General features: G+C 34.9%; 1 protein-coding gene across 8 annotated transcripts in view; it reads left to right on the top strand.

Moving 5' to 3' along the window:
• The window catches only part of KNDC1 (kinase non-catalytic C-lobe domain containing 1), a 57,353-nt gene that overhangs the window by 30,138 nt on the left and 2,426 nt on the right, over nucleotides 1–24,789 (top strand). For 5 of the 8 annotated variants that reach the window (XM_071439178.1, XM_071439177.1, XM_071439180.1 and 2 more), the window contains 23 exons: nucleotides 3,332–3,446; nucleotides 6,534–6,605; nucleotides 6,707–6,768; nucleotides 8,939–9,097; nucleotides 9,428–9,505; nucleotides 10,130–10,220; nucleotides 10,403–10,565; nucleotides 10,667–11,511; nucleotides 11,621–11,765; nucleotides 13,273–13,364; nucleotides 14,801–15,198; nucleotides 17,029–17,122; nucleotides 17,234–17,331; nucleotides 17,609–17,820; nucleotides 19,123–19,236; nucleotides 19,634–19,781; nucleotides 20,031–20,210; nucleotides 21,276–21,491; nucleotides 21,800–21,882; nucleotides 23,165–23,315; nucleotides 23,726–23,848; nucleotides 23,951–24,010; nucleotides 24,622–24,779. In XM_071439178.1, the coding sequence (XP_071295279.1) occupies nucleotides 3,332–3,446; nucleotides 6,534–6,605; nucleotides 6,707–6,768; nucleotides 8,939–9,097; nucleotides 9,428–9,505; nucleotides 10,130–10,220; nucleotides 10,403–10,565; nucleotides 10,667–11,511; nucleotides 11,621–11,765; nucleotides 13,273–13,364; nucleotides 14,801–15,198; nucleotides 17,029–17,122; nucleotides 17,234–17,331; nucleotides 17,609–17,820; nucleotides 19,123–19,236; nucleotides 19,634–19,781; nucleotides 20,031–20,210; nucleotides 21,276–21,491; nucleotides 21,800–21,882; nucleotides 23,165–23,315; nucleotides 23,726–23,848; nucleotides 23,951–24,010; nucleotides 24,622–24,779 (3,857 nt within the window). Of the gene's footprint in view, nucleotides 1–3,331; nucleotides 3,447–6,533; nucleotides 6,606–6,706; nucleotides 6,777–8,938; nucleotides 9,098–9,427; nucleotides 9,506–10,129; nucleotides 10,221–10,402; nucleotides 10,566–10,666; nucleotides 11,512–11,620; nucleotides 11,766–13,272; nucleotides 13,396–14,800; nucleotides 15,199–17,028; nucleotides 17,123–17,233; nucleotides 17,332–17,608; nucleotides 17,821–19,122; nucleotides 19,237–19,633; nucleotides 19,782–20,030; nucleotides 20,211–21,275; nucleotides 21,492–21,799; nucleotides 21,883–23,164; nucleotides 23,316–23,725; nucleotides 23,849–23,950; nucleotides 24,011–24,621; nucleotides 24,780–24,789 lie in introns of those variants that run through there. The other 3 variants (XM_071439179.1, XM_071439183.1, XR_011681078.1) reach the window with 3 other exon arrangements.

Genomic DNA, 24,789 nt, shown 5'->3' with positions numbered 1-24,789 from the left:
CCAAACCTGGGACATGCCTAATTAAGGAGCTGTACACTTACATGTTTACTAAAACAAGGTTCAGAGGAGTTAGAACGTGCATCGTGTTAAAATACCTCAGAGGTGAGGTACCAGGAGCATTGCATTAAATACCTTTGTTTTACCTTTGTTTAAGGATTGAGGCTTAAATAAAAGTTGCCTCATAACCATAGTTGAGAAGTGCATTCTTTTTCCTTTGAAAACTGTTTGAACCAGACTGCATGCATTTTTCACCACAAATGCAAATATGTGATGAAACATGTCTTGTCATGTACCTTCATTACATGGGGTAACTTCTGCAAGGTGTTAGAAGTTCCCAGCAGGTCTGAACCCTCAGTTTTCATCTGAAGTCTTCCATATTTCTCTTTCTGTTGGAGGAAGGTGGGAATTTGGAATAATTCTAGGACACTAGAAGAATGACCTTCTCAGGTGTTTCTTTCAGGAATAAAATTGATATGGTCAAGGTGAGGAGAGACATGAATTACAGTAAGAGACAATAGCAGTGCAGGTATTTATTAGCATGATAGAAAACCAACTAGTACACAAATACCAGCTAAAAATATTATGTTTGAGGTTTCTTATTTCTTTAGAATGATTGCCAGAGAAACAATGAGTATATACATTTAAATAAAGTTCACCAAACTGTAACCAGACTGCATCCTTCTTTTTCCTGACTCAGTTTGTTTTGGCTATCCCACATATGGTAGTAATTCCCATTTATGCTAAGATTTGCTTTCCCTACGTACCTTTTTCTTCCAAAATAGTTTTTCCGGTGCCTCTTCATCCTCTGTTTTCTAATCTATCATTGACACTTCTGTCTTATCATAAACTTTTGCTGCTGCTCTTAGGATTTATACCTGCTCTCCTGCCACGCCTGAATTTCTTTCTGTCATTTCTTTCTTACTCTAAAGAGCTTGGATATCCCAGAGGTGATGAGAAATACTTTGCAGCTTTCTGCAGTACAACAAACTTCAGTCTCCAGGTCACTGAGAGATTCTTCTTTCCCTGGCTAGCCATTCATCACCTTCTCCTGAAGTGAAAGGTGATTTGTATATGCAGTAAAGGAAGTCCATCTTTCTTTGCTGCAGCTTTTAGAGCCTCTAAAGACATAAACTTCAAGAGGAGGGATTCTCTTACAGAGAAACATGTGGCACTAGTGTGTACTTACTAGAAGAAAATTCCTAAATCCCAAAGCTTTCTTAATGTTTTAGTCAGTCTGAAATTTCTCTTATGGTTTCTCTTCACTCATGTCAGCTGTGCAGGGTTAATTTGAAGATTTGAGTGCTCCTTTCTTTGTCAAGTGTCTGTGAGCAAAGACACTTGAGGCACGTGAGAACCACAGTGCTCTGGAGGGGAAACTGCTGCTCAGGGATAGGAATCTATCAACAGTATGAAGCTCTCTCCTATATGCTTTCTAGACTAATTCATTCTTTTGACTATCTGTCCTTTTCCTTCCTGCTGTGTGATTGATGGCTTTTTATCAGACTGTTCAAGAGCTTACTTTTCTAGATACAGGAAAGGAACACATGGATGAAAGAATTTTGCACTCCAGGGTGCTGGTGATAGCAAAATTGGAGAATGAAACTGAATCTTATCACCTAGCTTCAAATCTGTCTATGCCGAAGTTACTAATTTTTGCCAATGTAGGATAGAAGAAGAATAGCACCAAGTTCATTTTTATCTGTTGGAGGTAGGCAGAATATGAAACATTTTCACTAAATCAAAAGGTGTGTTTTCTGACATATTTTGTTAAAAAAAATGTCGTTTATCTGGTTCACCTTCAAAGAATATTTAAACAATATGAGCCTAAAGTATTGTGTTCTTTGAGAAGGTCTTCTGGTTCAAATTATTAGCAAAGTTTCAGCTACAGAAATTAATGTCCTTCTTTTCTCCATAGATTGCCCTGAAGCTATTTCTGTTGGTTGAGCTTTATGAAATTCAATGCAGTAGTCAGCTCATTACATATCTCATGATAAAATCCAAAGAGCATCTCAGTAAAAGGATGAAAAATTTACTTTAGTAAATGACAGTGCAGAGGCTGATTTGTCAAAGTTAATGATGTAGTGCCATTGTGTGTGGGTGAGACCCTTAGTCTATGCAGATTTCACAAATACTGATTGGGATATAAGGTGTCTGTAAAAGCAACAAAACAATTCAGAGAGTTTTTTGTTTGTCTCCTGTGCTTCAATTTTTTGTTTAGGTTCTTTTCGGTTAGTTTGTTTAATTTTTATTTGACTGATTTTTGTTTCTTTGGGGGTTTTTTTGAGGGTGAAATGGGTTTTTTTCCAGAGTTAATCCTGAATTACTTCTGGTAATTCTTTTCCCTAAAATGGCCTGAAATTGGCTCATTCAGGACTGCATATGTAAGAGAAAATGTGCTGTGCTTTTTTTAAAAAGAGTTCTTTGGGTCTGCTCTCACTCAGAGGTTTCTGCCTACAATGAACTTTTTAGTGTTCCTTTGGTAGATGAACAGAGATCATGAAGTGCAGCTGATGTCAAGAGCTGCTACTAGAGATGAGCTTTTCCATTAGCACAATTTGATCAGGAAGGTGTGTGTGCCCTACTATAAATCTCCAATTCTTAGATTCACACAAACACACACCACCCCCAAAAAGAAAAACCACAAAATGTAAAGCGTGTCTCTGAAGAACAGTAAGTTTCCATGGAGCAGTATCTGTGTCACATCAAGGTATTATGCCAGATATCAAAAGCTAAATTGGTAGTCAGAAAAACAAATGCTGTTACTACAAATTGAGCAGCCAGTGATTAAAAGCAAAACAACGTGCGGGGATTTCAAATAAATCTGTCATTAATTCTGTCAATATTGTTAACATCTTTCACAGAAGAACAAGAGATGTTGATGAAATCTTTAAGGTAAGACATGCAATGCAACTGTCAGGGTAAATCAGGTTTGGAATGTGGGACTGTTTTGTTGATGGCAATCATTTGAGTTTTTTATGTTTTTCAGTCTAGGCATTGTCCCTATAATTATGTAATTATATTTCATCATAAAATATCTCTATTTCACAATGGACATTTTAAGAGTCTTTTCTTAGTATGATAAGAAAGACCTTCCAGACAGCTCACTTTTCCTGAAGGAATTAAGAAACAATTAATTTATACAGTTAGCTGACTGTGCCATGCTTTTTTAATAAATAGTATTAATTCATTACTGGTAAGTGCAATAAATATATTTTCTTGTTACTTTTTAAGTTGAGTTTTTTATATTAGGATTTACTTTTCTATTGCATTAGTAAATGTTTTTAATTTGTGATAATTTTATAACTTTCTGCATCCTCACTGTTTTTTTCAGTGGATCTCTCTAAAACTCCTGTTGTCCTGGTATGGTAGGCCTCTGAAAGACTATGAACTCTGGGCATTATGTCATGAGTGTTTATGTACTCTGCAGACTTGCATAGATTATCCAGGTATAGTCTTAATTATCATTAAGTATTTTGCCCAATTGTTTATGTTCGCTGTGTTAATGTTTCCTTTATTCTGTTGATTGAAAGGATCTTGACTTTCATTTTGTGTGCAGATATTTCTATTTTGATTCCCTTAAATTGTGACAAAACTCAATTTGGAGTTTTCTTCCATATATAGGTGAATGTCTCATATATAGGTGGTTTTTTTTTAATTCTGAATCTTGATGGCTTTTGCAGCAGAAATTAATCTTTGGCTTCAAGCCATGAAACAAATTTTAGACTTCTTGGGAATGGAGAATCTGTACTTCGACTTTTGAGAAAAACACTTGTGACTTGTATCAAACAGGAGGAAATAAGTTTTATACACACACACACACACACATATATACAAAAAACTTCCTGTTTTGCATGGATTTCTTTGTGACAAATGATTCCTGACCTATTTTCTACAGTACAGGCCTTTGTCATTTTAAAGTACCCAGGATCTTTTCATGGAATTAGTCCTTCCACATCCCCTATGCTTCAATTTATGGACAAATTATCAGAAATAAACTAATAAGAGAGGAAGAGGGAACTGTCCTTTGACAAAATTAGAATATATTGTGTGCAGCTCAGAAGACCATCTTAGATTTCCATGGACATTTTGAATGATGGTTTAGCTTATACTAATCCTTTAGCAGTTAGCTTATAAACCTTTAGCAGTTCTGATAAACAGAGCAGAGGTTTTCACCACCACCACCATTTCTTTTCCTTAATTTAAAAAAACTTGCTTTTGAGAGTATGGGCAGGGATGAGTTTGAAGCCTTTAAGTGAATATGAACAACTGGATAGTAATGTACAGAAAACTTATTGCATCTCTTTGGATTTCAGCTTCAGTTATTTTATTTCTATTATGTAAAACTGCTTAAAAGGAAATAAGCCATAAATGAAGATTTTGAACACTTTAAGAATTGTAACCCGTAAAACTAAGTATTTAATATACCTTGTAAGAGAAGGATTATTTCAGCCTTATAGCATGTTCCTTATGTTTCTGAAGGTTTCAGATAACTGCACATAATGGCTCAGATTCTAATGTAATATGCTTAGCCAGCCTCTGTTACTGCTCTCTTAAAAATGCATGTCTTAAAAATATTAAAAGTTGTCATCTGAACGTTATATAGCCTGTAGAAGGGAACATAATGATACACACCACCAAATGGAAGGCACTTAACTTAAAAATTCTGTATTTGACAAATAAAGCTACCTTGAAGTTGAATATTGGTTTCAGATTTAGAATGTTTTTGCAAGAGGATTCTCTGCCTGTTCTGAGAGTGGTGCATTATGGAAAGGTTTATAGTGGTGTTACTGCTTCATTGCCACACACACATTTAAAGTTCTCTTGGCTTTTGAATAATACTTACTAAAGGTGAAGCTGATACCTATTTGGAATACATCTTGTAAAAAAATCCTTTGTCTTGACAATAGTAGAGTGAGACTGGTAACTGATGAGCCATGGTTAAATATATGAAGCTGGATTATTTTTTATTTATTCACAGAGCCTTTTTCTCCAAATCCTTCCTTGATTACACTTTTTTCATTATCCTAAGCAGGAATTACCTGGCTAAGAAAACATATCCCAAAGCTAGCCTCTTCTTCACGTATTTGTTAATTCAACTCTGCTACAGAAGTTGTTTGTAACCTCCATTGGGACTTTACTTAATTCCTCTCCTCTTATCAGAGGATGTTGCTTACATGTTGCTTGTGGGTGATTCAGGGAGCCCAGGTGAGGATTCTTATGTTGTACTGAACAAGCTGAGATCAGGTTTGTGTGAGCAGGGCCAGGGGCATTTACTGCTGACAAACAAAGACAAATGAGCATGAAGCTGCCTCTGCAGAAAGAACCAGCAAAGGTTCTCATTTGGGAAAGCTTTGCTTTTCAAGACATATACTTCAGGTCCAACTTAAATATTACTGAAGGTAGTAGACAAGCCTTTATGTTAAGCATAGTGAGTAATTTAATTTTATATGTGGTTTGTAGAGACAACTAAAAAAAGGAAGAATGTTACTGCTTTTTTTTCTTTCTTTTTTTTCCTCTTAGATCACTTCAAGTAATTATTTGTTGATAAATTACTATTTCTGTGTCTCTTAGACATCTTTAATATCTTATTTCATAATTAATACCTTTAATGTTTTAATCTCTTATTCAATTTAAGAATCTATTCTTCCAGTACTAATTTTTTAATAAGAGAATGGTGCATTTGATGATAGTCTAGAAATAGAGGGCTACAGTTGGACTGCAAGAGAACTACTTACTGGCCAGTTGGCTTAATATATTAAAACATGTTAAATTGAAATGTCCTTTGAAGTTAGCAAACAGATAGACACAGATTTTCAATCTTTGCCTGAAGATTTTCAACACCAAATTTATAGGACATGATCTCCTTATCTTAATGTTAAGTTCCTGAAGACCTCAGATCATTTAAAATAGTTTTAGTAGCCCATTATTTTTTTTTAACAATGGAAAATTTCATGGCCCTGCAAATACTGACCTATGTAACATTTATTCACTGAGAAAGTGGGATTATAACTATTTGTGAAAAACTGGACTTCATATCCTGTTGCACCCAGAGGAGTTTTGGATCTAGCCACTTGTGTGTCAGCTTTCTCCAGATGATGACCCTCTATTTTTGTGGAGTTGAAGGAGGAGAAGAGGAGACTTAAATTCTTAGATAAATTGAACTATCTTTTATTGGTACCTTGTGGGAAGACTGGAGTATATCTACCTATTGTATTTATATTTTTGTTTTGTTTTGTTTCTTTCTTGACCTTCCTTTTCAATGCTGGGTATAAAGGGAGTAAACTTCCAGGTTTTTTTCCACTTCTTGTCTTTGTTCTGCAGAAATTGCCTTGGGTAATTACACAACTACTGTCTCTTTATTGCCTTGTATCTGTTCTAGCATAAATGTTATTTAAAGCATCGTTTATTTTAGGGTAATTTCTGACACTGTAAATTCTTTGATAAAATTATTTACTTTTATTAGTGCTAAATAGCTACAAGAACAGATACTTATGCCTTGCCCTTTTGTGGTTTTTTGGGTTTTTTTTCCGCAGTGGTCTTATGTTTGGACTCTGTGCTGATTGACTGCCATGGAAGGATCCTCTTTGCTGCTCCAAAAGCTGAAGGTAAAATAAGAGATTGCATGTTCAGCTTTTCTTTCTTTTCAGGGGAAGTGGAGAAGAAAGCAAACATCTTACATTTGTTTCTGATTTCTCTTCTCATTTAGAATCTTGTGATGTATTTTATTTAGCTCCTGAAATTGAAGAAGAGGATGTGGATACTGAGAAGGTAATGTGGTAGGTTATGTAGATTGCTTTGTACTTTGTCAAAGGACAGTTTTATCCCTCTGCTAGTTGGAGAAGAAAGCTAAACTCTTCTAAGATTGTGTTAATATTTCTCCCAATGTTTTCTGTGAGGCTTTTTTCATATATTGATCTCTCATGAAATCAGTTGCTTCTACAATTTTTCCTTCCAGGATTCTTGGTGTAACTGCCAAAAATCTGCTATTTGATGGTTTTCCATAAGACTTAATTATTTTCAGTTTTTTAGCAGTAAGACAGGCTGCTAAAGTCTTTTAAGTCATTTTTTCACATTCTGAAGGTCACAGTAAGATCATTAACTTAGACTATCTGGGCAAAAGCCCAAGCATTATTCACACTTAGAAGACTGGATAAAAATATCATTATCAGTATGTTTTTACTTTGGAAACATTATGAATGATGTCTTTTTCCAATATAGTTTTCTTAGAGCTTTTTCCTATAGATAAAAACCATAAGGAGCTTTTAGAACAAAGATAATAAAAATGTCAAATAGCAGGTGAATGTGTCTCCACTGCAACTACTTTTGAATTGCAAACTGTACCACAGTGATCTTAAAAGTCAGGGGAACAGAATTTACAGTACCTTTCTGTTATGTAACAAGAAAAGAGATTAATTAATATGTGCCTTGTATCACATGAGTTCTTTGGAATTAGGCATAATAATCATGAATCAGAAAATAAAAGCTCATAAAAATCTACTAAAAACATTCAATTTTCTGTAAAGCTATCTGTAACTAGAAAATATTTTTATAACTTTCCTAAATTTCTTAAACTGCTTTGATCCAATGTGCAGGTTTTTCAAAGGCTTCAGAAGCTTAAACTAACCCTGAAATATAATACAGCAGTTTCACCAGACAGTAGAAATTAATAATCCTAAAGTCTTTGTGCCTTATTTTTTTTAGAATATCAGAAGTAATCTGTTTCCTTGTTTTTCTACAACAATTATTCTATTATATATAGAATAAGCTGATGGGATTTTTTGCCTTTTTCCTGATGGCTGTATAACTTTCTAGTTATAAGCATTCAGTTCAATTTATGGTATGGAAATGAATCTGTGTAGTGTAAGTCACAATAACAGTAAAAAGAACTTTCCTTGAAGGTTCTAATGGCTTGGATGGCAAGTTTTTCCTAAATAAATTTAGGGTAATCTTGGAGTTCTAAACCTAAGGGGAAGAAAATTATTTTTATTTTGATTGAGCTGCTTTCTCCATTCCAGGTGTTTTTGTACCTATTAGTAGCTTTTTTTCAATGGTTCAAGTGGAACTATTCAAAAGATTATTTTGTTTGTAGTGAACTTACTTGTTATGTTTTGTTCATTGCTGTTCACTTTGTTCACAAGAGTGCCGGAAAACATTGTTTAATGAGAACACATTGTTTTCTACTGTGCTTATGGTTCTGTCCATCGAGTTTTTGTAATATCTTTCAGAGGCAACATAAAGTGTGGTGCTTTAAATTTCTTAAAATTGCATTTGTAGTACATGCTGACATATGAAAACTAAGCCTTAAGTGGACTAAATCTGACTCTGAAAATAGTAATTATTCAAACAAAACAAGAAAGCTGGTAAAGACCAAGTCCTTTTCAAGGTCCCTCATTGGAGAGACTTCGATTGGTCTAGCTGCAGGTAGCACAATAATTGCTAAAATAAATATGCAGTGCCTCATTCTTCTGACAGGTGTAATCTTCTCTATAAAATATGACTTGTGCTGGCTAGTGCATAATTACTGTGTGCCACTTACTTGCTGAATTATCCTGACCTTTTTTAAGTAAATTGCAGCTGGCCACATGGTAGAATGCTGAAGCTTGCAGCAATCTTTTTACATGAGAAAGGAATTCTTCAAAATGGTTCTAAAATACATTTTTCTTAGGTAAAGAATAAGACAATTAATGTCTGTTACTCCAACAGTAGAAAAATAGCTGCTGGTTTGGGCCCTGCATGCATAACAACTAGATTTTGAAGTGGGCTGGGATTTTCACCCTCAAAAGCCAAATGTAATCTGTACTTTAAAAACTCTAGTAAGATTTTTTCTTTTTGGCAGGAAATAGGGGGAATGTTTGGGTAATTTGCTGGAATTGTTTTTGAAGTGGAGGCTTTTTTTAGTCTGTTCAAATCTTTCTTGTCTCTTACGTTATACCAATAGGTCTGCATTTATGGTGTTGCTGCAGTTCTGTGGATGGCAGCAAAATACAGTGTTCCACTGAGTCACAAAGTAGCATTGCCAAGAAAATTTAAAAAACTACTTCTGGATATGGCAAGAAAAAACCCTGAAGAAAGACCTTCTCTAACTGCTGCAATTAAGGTTACTATATTTAGTTGTGTCTAAAGTCTCATTTTGGTATTTTTAAAAGCAAAATAATAGCTTAATACTTATAATACACTGATATCTAATTAAATCATAACCAGTCACTTTGGGTTTTGTTTTTAAAGTTACCTCCTTAGGGACACAGAGGGGTGTGTTTTTAATTTATATTGAAATTATCAAGGTACTTGGACTTGCAGAAGCTTCATAAGACTTCCTAAACTTAGATTACTTCTAACTGACTATTTATCTTGACTTTGTCCTTGTCCAAGAATACCTCACTTGATTGAAAACTTATTTACTGACTGAAAATTACAATTTTTTTTTTAGACATGCAATCATTATTTACTTGAACAAGGTGTAAACAGCAAAAGTATTTTGACATTATTGGGTAAACCCATCTTTAAGGTAAGAGTGCCACCTTTCTTTAATTTTGTATGTATTTTCAATTAATTCTATAAATGTATTCCAATAAGATTTTGTTGCCTGCAAGTGTAGCTAGATTTTGGGTTTGGTTTTGTTGGTGTGATTTTTTTGGTTGTTTTGGTTTGGTTTTTTTTTAACGTATTTTCAAGTAGTCTGTAAGTATTGCCTTTTCCTAGTTCTTGCTGTTAGAGTGATTCCTCTGCAGATTGTGATGCTCTGACTCCACAGTCTATGTGGGTGAAGAACAAGTAACTAATTTCATGATCTCTCTTTTTATTTACCACCCCACAGAATAAATTAATATCTAATTGTTGGGTTCTGTTTGTGTTTCAAATGTGTTTCTATAAGGCACACAAGATTCAGTCAATTCATGGAACTGAGTTTATTCAAAACTTTGAGTACCAAGTTCTCAAGATTTCCAAACAGTTCTACTAGTCCTTAGACTTCTGTATGTAATTTTTTTAATTCCTCACCTTGGCATGACTAGGTTGTTGCAATATTCAAGGTGTATGTGAGGATTGGGGTTTTTTTAAATAATGTGCTGAGCAGAATTTGAAAAAAGAAAATACTAATAACATTAATTTGGGCTTCAATGTTTATTGTTAGGCTGTTGAGGAAGAAGTCATGTCTCAAAATCACATCACTTTTGAATTTAAAAATGAGAAACATGAAATGGACCCTTCAGAGTCAAGTCCAGGTAAGCAGTCAGGCTCTGACATGTTTACTCTGGTTTAATACTCTCTAGTTCAGTTCTTCGTGGAAGATTTTCTCAGTCCAATATGCAATTGTTTCTCTATGTAAATTAATTGTTACTTACTTTACATTGACTTTACACTTATATTTTACATATTGATCATCTTTCTGTGTTTTTGCTTTTAGGATTTGTGCCTTTTACCAGTGAAAGTAAACTTGTAGCAGTTAAAGGACCAGTACCATGCCAGATTTCACTAAATTGTGAGAAAGCAACATTACCTGTTGCATTCACCTCTCCTGCAACTCACTTTAAGCCTATTATTTTGCAACAAGATGCAAATATAACAAAGTTAGTATATCCTAAAGCAGAATAAGTTAAAGATTAAATGTCATTGTTAAATCTATTTGAATTTTCCTTTAAAAATTCTTTGTTTTTTTTTTTTTTTTCAGAGAGGTTCAAAGACCAGTTCCTGACCAATTCAAGAAAGAGATGAGGGAAGAAAAACATATGAACAACAACAAATCAGGGTATATAGAAGACTCCAAAAGCTGTGATATTGAGGGTACAGGTGTAGTTGAAACTGTTCCTGAAACACCTGACTGCGACTTACAAGTTCCAAGCCACTCATTCCAGATGTCTTCAGAAGAGCAAAACTCAGGCACTATGTTTGCTTCTACAGTTACATTACCATCACCATCTGATTCCTCACATGCTCTACAAGAGAAGAGCTTTTTATCTGAAGATCCCTCCAGCTCTTTAGCTTGTCCTACGTCTCCTAATTTTCTTCACATAAATAACATCATTCTCAAACAGGACTCAGAGAAAAGAGTTCTGACATTTGTACCAGTACATTTGGCTGTATCAGAGCAAATACCAAATAAGCCTCTTCGCTCAAGAATTGCTTATGATTGCTATCACAGTTTGCCAGTGCTAATTTCAAGTACTATTGCAAGTTATAAAATGAGCATGCAAGCAGAAAATGATGCCTCCCTTTGCAATGTGCAAAGTCATGAGACTGCTAATACAGAGAACCACTTTGATAAAAGTAGCCCAGTTATTCAAACCAACTGCCAAGAAACTGAGTGTGCTACCACCATAGACAGTTTTTTCACTGAACAAGAAGACACATCATGTACTTCAGTGAGTAAAGACAGCTGTAATTTCTTCAGTGATGAAGTCCTGCCCCATCAGAACACAACAAATGACACTTTACTCCAGGAAGTGATTCATCTTATACAAGAGGAGTTTGCATTTGATGGTTATTTAGAGAATGGAGCTGAAGTTTTTGATATGGGTATGTGCATTTTCTTCTGTATGTTATTATCATTGATTTGTAAGAATATTGCTATTAATTTTTTTTTCTCCCTCTTTTATTTGTTTCTGTTCTTTTTATTTTAAACAAGGTAACTTCATTTTAAACTTAAAGGGAATTAAGTTTGGTATGTTCTCTGATAGAATTTGTGAGAAGTTTTGTGACCTCTACTGGGATGAAAAGTTACTGGAGAATCTCTATCAGGTAGTAAATGGAAGAAGATCTTCACATTTATGGTAGGTGTTTTTCAACTTTGACCTTCTTACATTTGAATTTAATGCTTTTATCCCTACTTCAATAGAAGCAGGAAAGAATGTACGTTTTTTCTTCAGCTATGTGTGCTTGTTTCCTGTAAACTGTTCATTTCACAGTTTGAGGGTTTTCAAAGCTTTCTCCATGGCAAATAATGCTTAATGGTTCAGTCAAAAATACTTTCTACCACCCTTTTCTGCAACTCCATCTTAGGATATCTGAGTCATGGAACCCAATTCTGATCAAGTATAACCATTGATGGAGAGCTTCATAGTCCTGTTAGAAGGAGACTGTTTAATCAGAAGTATATTGTTCTTACTGTTCAGTTTGTTTATTCTGTTTGCTTTTAGTTCTTTATACATCATGTGTTCTAATCTCAACCAAGAAAGAGGAAATTAATTTAGCTTTGCTAGAAATATTTTGTTTAACTGGTTTAATTTGACTCAGTGTTTTATAAGTAGCCTGTTAAGTGACAAAAACCAGCTAAATTTATTTCTCATTTATCTTATTTAATTTTCAATGACATTATGTATCTACCTGAAAAAGAATTTTAAATTCTTGTTTTACTGCAGCCTCCAAATGTAGCACACTTTTGTAAAAGTCTCTTGCAGAAGACTGTTGAAAAATGTAACCAATTTATGTTAAAGTTATTTGGGGGGTTTTGGAACTAGAAATTTCAAGTTTTGACAAAGAATAGATAATAGATACAGTTTGGAAAAACTTCATTGTTGAAAGATGTGTAATCCTTACAGCAAATTTCAAGGATAATAGATTATGACCTCAAATACACAACCTTGGTGTGCTGGCCTATTTCCCATTTGAGCTGGGATTTTTAAGGAGATACTGAAAATTGGTTGGAAGTTAGGCCCTGAGTTCCCCAAAGTTCAATGATATGGTAGGAGACATTGAGCTGTTGCAGCTGAATTACTGAGATGTATGAAGGGTTATCCTGTATATGAGCTTTTGTTACAAAGTAGCTTTTGACAGTGAGAGATCATAATTTATTATCCAGAGAAAAATGCAGGTCTAGCTTTCACATCACATGCAGGGCCTGTCTTAAAATATCTCTCAGACACTGCTTACTGAACATTAGTTTGACAAAGACTATAGCAGTGTTAGCTTCTTTGATTTAAGATTATGATTCTAACTAGGGATGACTTAGAGTCACTTTTATCCAGAGGTTGAATCCTGAGTGAAAAACCCACTACTTGCAGCCTGTAGTTATGCCTTCTGTCTGTGTGTGCTCTGATCCTTCTGTTGAAGTTTTGCCAAATGCTGTACAGGAAAACCTCTATCTTACTGTGCTTGAATAGCCATTTGAACATTTTTTTCTCATAACAACTGCAGCTGAACATGAAAACTTTAGGAATTAGATAAATGCTATGAAACTTTTTATGTGCATGATAGAGTCACTTGTAAGATCTCATTTTACTGATGTAAATATAAAAGTATAGGAAATATTAATTTTTCCTAGTCTCCTTGTATTTTCAGCGTAACTGAGGCAGATGAAGCAAAATGCAACAATATATTCCAAGATGTGAAGAAATCTGAAAGCTGTTTGGCAAGCAGTGATCAGACAGAGGGTGAGAAGGGACTTCATGTTTCTAGATCTTTGTGAGTGCTGGGAATCTATCAGTGTCAGAAGCTTTGAGACACTTTGCTTCTATCTTCAGGAAAGCACTCTGCTTTAACAGTTACAGACATTTTCACTGAATCTGAACATTATCAGTGCCTTAAGGACATAAATATCTTTTATATAAAGCTTACATATGACCCAATGTTATTTTGTGGGATGTCATTAACTTACTTTTATTTAAATAGATGTCTCTGTTGAAAACCCTAAGGATGGTAACTGCTGTGTGTGGTTTTCTTGTGTTTGAGTAGATATTCTAGTGTCTACTATATAAGTGGATTGTTTATTTATACTTTTTCAGTTTGGGTTTTACATTTCTCCTAACACACTTTGTGATTGAAAGTTTACAAGATATCTATCTTTCAGTAACTGAACTCAAACTGAGCTGGGACTGGTGAATCCTAATATTATAACAAAACTATTACCCTTTCTAGGCATAGTGCATTGATGGACAGCTTCTATTTGGTTGCTGTTTTACCAGTGTGAGGTTTTTTTCAAGATAGTTCATCCAAATTTCAGCATTTAAACTTGGTTACTTCTCTGTTTTGAGCAAAGTGAAAATGGGTGTACTTTACAGAAGGGCTTATACACTTGTATTGTTAATTTTTATAGCAAAACATAAATTTGTAATTTTTTACTTGGCTGCTATTGTTCAATATTACAGTTTTGCATTTTGGCTCAGAATGATTACAAATGTAGAGCCAGACTTTACCATGGAGTGTGTGATTTCTTTGCACCAGGAAATAAGCTTTGTTTGACTTCAAGGTGGCATATTTAAGCCCTGGAGGGTTACTCAAGTGAAAAGGGAGACTTCTGGCAGGTATAAATGCTCCTGTTAACATTATACCGACCTTTGACTGTCACCTCAGTCCCTGAAGGCTGGCAGTAGATGCTACAACTGAAAAAAATCCCATCATAACTCAATGGATTGAGTCCTGTAGTAGTAGAAAGTTTAACATCTATTGGCTATATCAAGTATTCTTGCCCTCTCTGTATGGAATAAAAGCTTCAAGACTTACAGATGGAAAAAACCTCAAAAGCTAAACATTTTACTAATGTGTGCTTAGGTCTGACATATTTAACTTCAGTTTTAAAGTTTCTCAGTGTTGTTTAAATGCTTGTTGCATATGCATGGAAAATATTTTGTGCTTTAAAGAAATTTATTGTTAAACTATTGCTTGATAACTATGGAATTTTTTTAACCTTTATTATTTTACAATGTGTAGTTGAGAAAAAAAAAGTAAAGTCACAATAAGCATCTAAACCCACTGTTAGAGCACATAAGTAGTCTCATAATAGTGTTTTGTATGTGTCATGTTTAAGCTCAATAAAGCATGCATTACAGCACATGACAATTATTTATTTTCCCCTACATACCTTCTTTAGGAAAAGGGGAAGCAGACTTCGATGTGAAGGCTGAGCCTGTGATAAAAACATCATTAGTTGGAATGGATTTTGATGAGTCACCTTTGGATAATATCAAAAAAGAATTGACACTGCAGAGTAGAATCCCCATAGCAAAAGAGCAACAATATTTGCAAAGCAACGACTGTGGTCCAGGCTTTGCAGAAGAAAATACAAGTTCAGAGGAACAGGCCATGATAAAGACAGCTGGAAACACCTATCTGGCATCTCCCAATCTATCTGACTTTTGTGGCTGTAGTCCTGGTTGGAGCAGTGCATTTTATGGAGCTGAATGTTTTGATTCAGAAGTTCATAGTTACTTGAAAAATCTTGGAAAGCAGAAATCAAGTGAGTCACAAAATATAGATGCTAAAAAAGTGGTGAGTACATTGGTTTTAAATCCTTAAGATACATCTTGCTGGTTAAAATTGTGATAAAATTTGTTTTGTTATAGTGAATCAAAACACCATTTCATTTTTAAATATTGACTCTTAAGCAGTTTAAAATCCTCAGGATTTGTCGTGTCTCGGCAATAAACCACAGGAGAGGTGTAGTATTCCAAAATAATGCCCACTGACACAAATGTGCAATCAGCAATCTACAACCCATTTGCTGCTCTTAAAGTTGACTGGAAAAGCACTGTCTGCCCTTTGCATCAACCCCATGGTGGTGATAGTGTAGGAAAGAGCTAAGAATGACTGTGACTGCAGCACATCACAGGCATAGAGCTTTATCAAAAGTTTTTATACTCTAGACCTACCTGAATTGGAAGATGTTGTGAAGTAGACAAGGAATTTGCCTCTGATTTCATTGCTACTCTTGCAAATTCCCAGAATTTTTAGGGGACAAACTACTTTGTCCACCGGATTCCAAATGATCACTCCTTCTAATTCCCTTTCTGTTTACATAGTCTCTTAACACCTTGATTTTGTTTTAATTGATGAAGCAAAAGCAGACCTTGAAGTAAAATCTAGCAGCTTCCAATTAGAATCTGGGTAATAGCTTTCCTGTGCTTTCCCTGTTCTCTAAGCAGTGCCTCTGTAGGAGTACCTCTTTTAAAAATCCAGGGGGCTTTTATGACTCCATGCTAATGAACTGTGTTGTTAAACCTTTTGAGCTCTTCTGAAAAACAGCTACAGGTTTTTCTTAAGCTCAAATTAATTTCTAGCAAGTCCATCCCATTAAAGCTAACCTATTTACCAATCTGTTGTTTGATATGTTAGCTCTGAGCTGTGTGTTTTCTGATCACTCTGCTTGTGGGAGTTGTCTGCTGCATTCCGTGAACTTAGTGCATTTAAAATGCTATTTCATGTAACTGGGTCACTGGTCGTTAACTTAGAACCCAAGTGCAAAAGTCACCTCTTTTATAAAGCACAAGATACATCATGTTTATTTTTTCATAATAAATCAGAAGCTGAACCCAAAGTGGATGGCCCATTTTTACTGACTGGTAATATAATGAAACCTTTGATATGCAAACAATTATAAATGTAAATGTTTACTTTTAAATTTATATATTTTGAAGGGCCTACATACTTTCATTTATACTCATTGCTTAAGTTACATAATTCTATAGAAATTTAGTTTCATTTTTTCAATTTTGTGAAATACATAAATAGAAAATATGAAAGTTGAACTTTGAAATTTATATGTCCTTTATTTCTAGAGCAGCTCTCTTGTCCGCCTTCTGACCTGGTTGTATAATATCATGTAATTATACTTGTTTGGAAGCCATTGATTTCAGTCAGACTTTCAGTTCTTGCTGCAAATATAGGTCAGCTGTTTAAAGTGTTTCTAGGGCCTGCACTAAATTCAGAACATAGAAATTTTAATTCTGGATTACTTCTGATTTCAAGTTTTAAAAATGCTCTTGAAAACAACCAAATAAGTGCAATTATAACTAAAGACATATTTATGTGAACAAATTCAGACAAACTTCCACACAATCTGATCATACACAAACCTGCTCCAGTTCTTAACTTGTAGAACTGTGACATCACTAATGCTTTTCTGGGAACTGGTAATTCCTGCTGTATCTTGCCTGTAAACACAGATGTGAAAGGTATTTTTTCATTGTTAATAACATATTCTTGTCTGTTTGGATGTTCTTTTTTCTTCATACAAAATAATTCTCTTCTAAAACATCAATTTCTTACTAGAGCTGCCTTCTGCTTACAATTCTGAACAGAATCCTATTTCTTTTTAAATAGGAACTAGAACAATTACTAATGATGGAGACAAAAAATTACAGAAAGACCATAAAGTTTTACCAGAAACTATTGCAGAAAGAAAGAAGAAGCAAAGGTAAGATTACAGAAACTTGCCAGTAATAAAATGGCTGCATTGTACTTTTAAGGACCTGCTCTGTAAATCTGAATCATTGATGTTCTTATGCCATGTATTTTAAATCTAAAGGTCCTGAAACTAAATCTATGTTGCCCAAACTGAGGGGACAGCTACAGGAGATGAAATCAAAAGTGCAGTTTCTTGAACTGGTAAAGAAATATGTGCAGGCAAGTCAAACTTTATTTCACTTGTGCTTCATTTGTCATTTCATTACTGCATCAGTGTAACTGGCTGCTCAGATCACTATATGAAATTTGAAATGGGTTGTGTCAAACTGCCGAATTAAGATCCAAAAGAATTATTAAAGGTAATTGCTACTAGTATTGCTTAAAAAGAAAAAAAAATCAATTGTATGAAATGCAATTTGTCTTTAAATTGATTGCATTTTGTGTGACTTTACCTCTCTAACTTCTTGTTTTATCATGGCCTTGCTTCTTTGAGCAGATGATGTATGCAGAGCAGTGGGGTGTGGAATCCTACGTGCTGCCTACAGTCATTCACAATGGGAAAGCTGACACCATGGACATGGCACCTATGGATGAATCATCATTGCTGCTCTACTATAACACAGAGAAACACCAGTGTAACAATCAAAATGGAGTGAGAGTTCTGCAGGCCGGTACACCACTTGGTTTAATGGCTTATTTATACTCTAGGTATAATATATTTTACACATAAATTGGGAGTGGGTAGAAGCATAGTTGCTAAATCATGAAAAACTTGTTTCTGTGATGAATCCTAGTTACTCAACATTTAATAAGTTCTCCTCTCTTCTATCAAGTTTGTGTTGTTTCTGTGAACACTCATTTATAGAAATGGAGATGAAAATGTCAAAAGATCAGCTGGCTTTCATTGAAAGTATTTGATAATAAATAAAAAACTAGCAATTTTAAACTTTTTAATCTTTGACTTACTTGAGGCTTGCTCTGATAGTTGCCATGGAATCAAGACTTTAAGTTACTGTCAGCAGTACAGCAATTCTTCAAATAATCATATAATCATATAACTTGGTAATTCTTATTAATAAGAGCTGGATATGAAAATGTTTAGGGATGTTTCTACAGATTATTGCCCCAGTAATCAGTCCTTGGCACTGATCAAAATGCAGGCTTTTCTCTGGGTTTAAATGGGGACAGAAGTGTCCTTCAACTCTGGTGAGGGCAGTGTTGTTTTAAGGTACCTAAGCTGTAATAGTGTGAAGGATGGAAATTGCCAGAGGCTCCATCAGATTTGTGCCACTCTAGAAGGAGCAACTTCCTCTCAGCTACTTCTCCCAGTTCATCCTGACTCTTGAGACCCAGTTACACTGAATGCTGCTTTTCCTGGTAGCGAGTATTTTGCACAAAGTGAAGGAAATGTTTTAGAATTGGACTTTCCACATTCATCAAACCCAAATTTCCATGGTCAGCTGTGAGCCAATAGGGAGAAAAGACAATTAACCTGTGTTAAGGCCTTAAGAGTGTATGTGTATAAAAAAATAAAATGCCCTCGTTTTTTAATGCGTATAATAAGTGTATTCTGTTGTTAAAGTAACTACTCCTCTAATTAGAGCTACAGGGAATATTTTCTTGCTTAATGTATCTACTTCTTATGCTGTTATTATAATAAAAATGCTTTAAAGCAGCATTAAGTTAGATGATAGAAAAAAAAAGAAAATGTAATATGTTCTTCCATACCATTTAGATTGCAACTTGCCTTAATAATAGAAATGTCAAAGTGGTTATTCACAAGATTGAAAGTAGAGAAACTCTTTATAAAACAAATTATGCTTTCTGGGTTGGTAATCACAGTACTTGATGTGTAAAAATAATTTTAAAAAGAACCAAGGTTTTATGAAGCGCTTGAGAATTTAAAATGCCTATTCTTGATATTTTTGAGGATTTTTTTGCTGTTGCTGTACTTGAATGCAGGTTGAAGATGTGTTCTGGCTTGTCTGAAGTTTTTCTTGTGCTTTACAGAAATGCCTTTTTAGAAGGTTATGTACAGCAGTTTCTTTACACATTTCGCTATTTCTGCACACAAGAAGAATTTTTGCAGTTTCTTCTTGATAGAATCAGCAGCACTTTATCCAGGTACAGTAAATTCTCATGAACAACATTATCAAAGCACAATTGAGTTTCCTCTCAATAGCAAATAGCTGTTTGTCAAAAGTCCTACTTAATTAAAATTAATTTTTAAGTTTGTTTTTGTAAGAGTCTCTTAACAAGTGAGAGCAAAATGGGAGAAAGAGCTGACAATGTGCTTACATCTCAGTTCTGCTTCTCACTTTTACCAGTGATCCACTAACGGGTTGTAATTACAACCTCAGCTTTGTTTCCATAGAGCCATGGATTCTAGAGACATGAAAATTAGGAATTTAAGATATTACATTAAATGCCAAATAAAACTTGAGGGTTTTGTCAGTGCTTAGTTTTAAATTGGAATTGGATATTAAGTTTGGTGTAATAAGTTTCTTTTTCTTCTCACCAGTGCAAGCCTGGATCCTTCCACGTCCCTTACCAAAATATGTAACCGCAGTTTCTACATCCTGCAGGCATGGATTGAAGACTGTTACAGTGTAGACTTTGCAACAAATACTGATCTTCTGGGTACCCTAAAAGAATTTATTTCTTCCAAGGTAATTCAGAATTTCAGTACATCCTTTAAGAAAAAGAAAATGAAGTCAGTTATGTGATATGTAATATAGTTATTACAAAAAGCTGCCCTAAGTACAGTTAAAGTAAATAAAAGAAAATAATGCTGTATTTGACAGCTATGATCAATATGTCTGGTTTTGGACAGGTAAGAATCTTGCAACTGTATTGCAACTTGCTTATAATTTCTGGGAAATTGAATTGAGTTCCGTTAGCCTATGTTGCATTTCCAGGTTGCTTCGTTAAATGGCTACGGGGAGCGCTTGTTGTCACTGCTCGAGGACGCCTCTGCCAGGAAAAGTGGCAGTGCTGGTGTGTGCTCTGGTGTGGACAAATGTAAAGAAGAAAGTAAGGAAGGCAGAAAAACATTACATTCCCTATGTAAAAAGCTCTCAGAAGATGTTTCCAGAAAGGTGTGTCTTTTCTTCAGACTGCAGTGTGTGAGGGGGAAATACATTTCCATATATTATGTTTTGACAAAAACAGAAGCGTCCAACTTAGAGTCCAGAACAACTTAGTAAGAATTATGTACCTGCATTTTAAATTTTCTTTTGAAAGTATGTAAGATTCAGACAGTTCTGTAACCATGACAATAATCTTAAGTTTTAACTCTTGACAGCTGTTTCAATAATCACAGATCAGATAATCAAAATTTTGAGAGTAGAATTCTTCATTCTTGACACTAGCATGTGACTTATAGTTATTAGGAAACCTTTGCCCCCTTGTCAACCATTAATGATTTTTATTAGGCATCTTTTTAAGACTATAAATACAAGAAAACAGCAGGAGCTACGAGATTCCCTGCTAGAACTTCAAAGCTTGTAGCAAGAACTTGTCTGAACTTTTGTCTGTATTTGCTATTTTATTGTGTTCTACAGCCCCAGAAACCAGAACATACTGCAGGCTTTTCCCAAAAACAGATCTCTTTACAGAGTGATCAAAATAACATGTGGAAGTCAAATGCATCAATAATTTGCAAGCTGAATTAAACATCAGCCTCGTGATAAAGGTGCACAGTTCCATGGGTATACTGGGGATTCAGCCAAGAAAGGGCAAACAGAATAGAGGAACATGGACTTTTTTTACTGTCACTGCACAATAATGATAATGGACAATGGAAGAAGGGAAAAGAATGAAAAATCAAGTGTTTTTTGGAAAGGGATGTTTGATTCTAAGCAAAAAGAAGTGAAATATTTTATGGCAGCAAGCTTGAATACATAGAGGTTTGTTTTAAATACTGATTGTTGATTGAGATCTGGCAGCCTCCTGCTTAGACTCATCCATTGTGCATATTATATTAGCTTAAAATAGCAGTGTTGAGTAAACCAATTTGTTCTGGGGTAACCTTGAAGGTTAGCTGAAGAGTTTTGCATGCACAAAGGTGTTTCTCTTAACAACACTTTCTTGAAAGGTACTTCAAGGGGAGACTTAGTGTTTGTTTTAGAGAAGTTGTAACCTTACATTTATTTTTTCTACAGAACTTTTACTGGAAGCTATCCAAAGGTATGGGACCAATTGCACAGTATCAGAGAGAGCGACTGCACACAGGTTCAGCAGTTTTGCCAAAGCCCTGCTGCAGCAGTTTCACAGAAGAATCCTCAGTCTCCTTAGCCAGAGCAGATGAAGTGGGACCGGTTCTCTTGATTGAGTGCAGTGCCCAGCAGCTTTGTTGGCAGCTGACACTACTGCAACAGGTACAAAGGTCTAGGCTTATTTGGAAGTACAAATAATATCTATCTTCTTACTCCTTCTCTTTCTTTATCATTTCCCAGCCTTGTTTCAAGCTTATTTCATACTATTTTATAAGACTTTGAATTAAAACTTTTCTCTTAAATCTCTACAGTGAAATTTAGAATATCTACTGTTATTCTTAGGCTGTGATCCCTCGCATAATTCATGAAGGTGGGGTGGGAGGAGGACCCTACTCTGTCATTTTTATCCCCAGGCATTTTAAAATAACTGCTAGAACTAACAGCAGATATATCTTGCTTTTTTTGTTTAGGAAGTATTTAATAAATGTCATCCAGTTCACTTCCTAAATTCCAGAGCACTTGGCGTTAAAGACAAATGTGTTACTGTGCCAAAGTAAGTTGCTTGTTTTAACTACACTTCAATTATGTTGATGCACAATAACTTAGAGTGTGACACTTTTAATACAGCCAGAAACAGAGAAACCATTTAAATACTTAATATTTTTTTTACAGACTAGGTAGCCTTTTTATATGCGTTATTTAATTGCAGGAGATTTCATATGTGGATGCAGGAGATTTCATATGTACCTATGCACATGCATTTATGTGAAAGGCCACATTTTCCAGGTGATTTCTTTGAAATCTGAAGTGAGTTGAGGCTAAAAGTTCTTATTGCTAAGAATTTGCATTGGGAGTTGCTTGAAAGTTTCATTTTTGGCAGGGAAAACGTGTGGTGGGTTGTGACGTAGATCTGTGGCCATGAATGTGTGTGTGTATATGAAATCTCAAAGACGTTTTCAGTCTTACAGAATAGCTGAGGTTGGAAGGGATATCTCAAGATATGTAGTCCAACCACTCTGCTGAGGGCAAGGTCAGCTAGACCAGGTTGCCCTGGGTTGTGTGCAGTTGGGTTTTGAAGGTGGATGGAGATGCCATAACTTCTCTGTACAATGCTCCTTCTGTATGTTAGGGAGATGAATTATTGGTATTCAGAGAAACACAGGAATTTTCCTATAGTTACTGGAGTGATTACCAACCTAGTCATTTGCTCATCAGTAATTAATGTTTCAATCCAACCACATAGACCTAATTATTTTTATGATGGTCTGCTTCTTACATTCTCAGTGGATTCAGTTAGCTTCTAATTAGTAGTTGTTAATTGCACTACTTATGGTAGATTTTTGCTTCTAAGGATAGGGAATGAACATCTAAAGCAACTCAGGTTGTTCAATGGCCAAGAGTAGATCACCTGTTTTATACAGATTTTGGGGCTTAGTCATGGGAAACAACATGTGTGGTGCCACTTGATATCAGGCTGAATTTCTTTTGTGGCTGCAGTTCTTGAGTTTGGGTTTCTGGCTGTTATTTTGTGTCAGATTGGCTGGGGTTTTATTATGCACTAATGAAAGTGGTGAAAGTGTTTTTATGTACAGAAATGTGTCCTGTATATGCTTATTTTTTATCAGATATACTTACCTTGTAATTATAAGGAAGAAGAAGTAACATGGCTCACTACATATATCAATACATATATCATGAAGTATGAAATGAAGATGCCAAGCAATGTAAAATTATTTTTAATGGTTAGAAGTTGACATCTTCACAATCAAGGTTTTCTTTACAAATCCAGTATCAGCCAGAATTATTTTTGCCTTTTTTTTCTGTATTTTCCCCAGGGCAGTTTCTGCTGAGACAGTTTCCCTTAAAGTCTGTAATCTCTTTCTGTCGAAGTGCATACAAGACCAGTACCTTCTGCAATTATTGAAAAATGCAGACAGTATCAGCACCTGGGTTGCTGCTGAAATTGTAACATGTCACACAACTAAGGTTTGTCATTGTTTATTGTACTATTAGCTACAAAACAGTTATGTATTTGTCATTATCTATGACTTGTTATGTAGCAAACCTGCAAGAAATAGTCTGAAATACACCTGTGAGTGGGCAGTTAACAATTTGGTTTGTTGTCACAAGGAGGGTCTTGGATGCTTTTTAGTAGCAGGTGTCAAAATCTGACAGAATGTAAGAAATGGATTGTCTGAGGGGAATATGGGTCAAACTTTCTTCAAGGACGCCTGAGTGACAGGAAGGGATAAACTGTGTGAAGGGAAATGTTACTACAGTCAGGCATTTTAAAAACAAATTGAAAAGGAAATACCTCTTCTTCCTTCTCATTTAATTTTATTATGTAGATATACTGTGTATATGTGTATATTATATATATGTTAATTTTTTTCCAGCGGCAGGTGAGCTTGTTATCAAAATTTCTTCTTATAGCAAAATGCTGCTATGAGCAAAGAAATTTTGCTACTGCAATGCAAATCCTAGCAGGCTTGGAAAATCTTATTGTACGACAGTTGCCAGTAAGTTTGGGACTCTGTTCTCTAACCATTTTGCTTTATGTAAACTCGTTCCAATATAGAAACTAATGTAAAAAAAAAATATATATTGTGTTTTATTCTAAGGCCTGGAAAATTCTACCTGCAAAAGTAGCTCAGATAATGGAGGAGCTCAAGGCTGTTGAGGTATAGTATAAAGTTCTTAATGTAAAATTACATCTTTGGGGCTGGAGAAGGTGCAAGATCTGCTTGAATTGGTGTCTCTGCAGGGTGAAAGCCATAATTATTACTTTTGTGAGTTTAATTTGATTGCAGACTTTTTACTCTTAATCCAAGAGTTTCCATAAATTTTAATCTCTGTATTTCTTTAACATTTGTCCTGTGTGACAAATCAAAATTTCAAAAGTAAGGTAAAACATTAGATATGCTACACTGCATTAGAAGATTTCTGCAGAAGCTTTGCAGCTGTAATGTGTTTTGAAAAATCTTAAGTGCCTATTTTATTATAGGCATTCTTTTATTGCTCTGTAAAATTTTGAAACGTAGTGAGGTTTTAAAATGCAGTTTTGCCTGTAATTTAGAACAATGGAAATTTTGTATGAAATATCTTTTGATTAAAGTTACTTTGTGTACTTTAAAAAGTTTGCCACCAGATTAATTCATAGTGTTGTCTTCAACTTCAGTGCCAGAAGTTAATATTCATGACAAATAAATAGATGGTGTTAAGTACATGGAGAACTTGTAAAACCTTCCCCAAGACTTAACGTGAGATTAATCTGTGTGCATTTTTTAACTAGGTGTTTTTAAAAAGTGACAGCTTATGTCTGATGGAAGGAGACAGGTTCAAAAGTCTTCCAACAATTCCATCAGCCCATGTTTTGGCTATGCATGTCCAGCAACTTGAAACTGGAGGATTCACAATGACAAATGGAGCTCACAAGTGGACTAAACTTAGGTAATTATTT

Source organism: Agelaius tricolor, unplaced genomic scaffold (assembly GCF_023055355.1).
Source record: "Agelaius tricolor isolate 1412-34295 unplaced genomic scaffold, bAgeTri1.0.p SCAF_13, whole genome shotgun sequence".
In the NCBI taxonomy this organism is placed as follows: Eukaryota; Metazoa; Chordata; class Aves; order Passeriformes; family Icteridae; genus Agelaius; species Agelaius tricolor.
This window is presented reverse-complemented; position numbering and strand designations above follow the sequence as displayed.